Genomic DNA, 1,007 nt, shown 5'->3' with positions numbered 1-1,007 from the left:
ACTGCTTCTTCAGCGAAGGATTTTCTCTCAGGGGAGGAGGAGACGAGAGTGCAATCCTCCGATGACCCAGAGCTCGTGCCGTGTCACCCACAACGAGGTAGGCTCGCCACGCTGCTCCTGCGTCTCCCTCGCCTGTGCACTGTCGCGCTGCTCCTGGGCATTTCCTGGACTGTGCCGTCCTGTGGGTGGGGAAAGCCGTGCGGCGACGGGAGATGCCAATACTAAAATAGCTCTTTGGCTGGGACACCGTGCTCCAGCATCCACGTTTTTTTTTCCCCCCCCCCGGCAGAGGAAAGGGGGAGGAGGGGTAGGAAGGAAGCGATTCTGCGTGCCACAAATAACTCCCTCGCGCTCTCGCGAACCTCCCCGCTGCCGCCGAGCCCCCAGCACCGCGCCGCGGCCGCCTCTGCCCGCGCCGGGCTGAGGAGCCGCGCTGAGGCGGCCGCGTCGCCGAGGGCGCTGCCGTCGATGGCGCGCGGCGGCGGCGGCGGGCAGGATCCGGCCCTCGGCTGCGCTGCGCCGCGGCCCCGCCGCCGGGGGGCGCCCTCGCGCGCCGCCCCGGACCACAACGCCCGGCAGGCTGCGCGCGGCAGGAAGTCCGGGCTCGCCGCCGCGGGGCGCCGCTGGGAGTTGTAGTCCCCCCCCCGCCGGAAGCCCGCTGCAGCCGCGTCCCGGGTTGGCGGAGCGCGCGCGCGCGGCGGGACTACAAGTCCCACCCCGCCCCGCGCACCGGGGCGGCAATGGCGGCGGCGGCGCCTGCGCGCGGCGCCCTCCGTGCGGACCGCGCAGAGTGAATAATAAAGGTCTCCTCGGCGGTAGCGGCGGCGGCGGGAGCGGAAGGCAGCAGGCATGTCCAAGGGCCCGGTGGCGAGCGGCCCCGCCGCGGCCGGGCCGGCGAGCGCCGCCAGCGCGCTGCAGGCGCAGCCCGAGAAGCCGCAGCACTACACGTACGTAGCGAGAGCGCCCCGCCGCCGCCCTCCGCCCGGCGCCCGCCCGCCCGCGCGCCA

General features: G+C 74.2%; 1 protein-coding gene across 5 annotated transcripts in view; it reads left to right on the top strand.

The window, feature by feature from the left end:
* The first annotated feature begins 721 nt into the window (after positions 1-721).
* Positions 722-1,007, top strand: part of UNK (unk zinc finger) — a 45,335-nt gene continuing 45,049 nt past the window's right edge. For 4 of the 5 annotated variants that reach the window (XM_085304495.1, XM_085304498.1, XM_085304497.1 and 1 more), the window contains exon 1: positions 722-947. In XM_085304495.1, the coding sequence (XP_085160621.1) occupies positions 850-947 (98 nt within the window). In that variant the 5' untranslated portion in view covers positions 722-849. The remainder of the gene's footprint in view (positions 948-1,007) is intronic. The other variant, XM_085304494.1, reaches the window with a different exon arrangement.

This window comes from Rhea americana, unplaced genomic scaffold (genome assembly GCF_003343005.1).
Source record: "Rhea americana isolate MKP2758 unplaced genomic scaffold, rheAme1 scaffold_21, whole genome shotgun sequence".
NCBI classification, from domain to species: domain Eukaryota; kingdom Metazoa; phylum Chordata; class Aves; order Rheiformes; family Rheidae; genus Rhea; species Rhea americana.
Note: the sequence above shows the minus strand (reverse complement) of the source record. Positions and strands in the feature narration are given on the sequence as shown.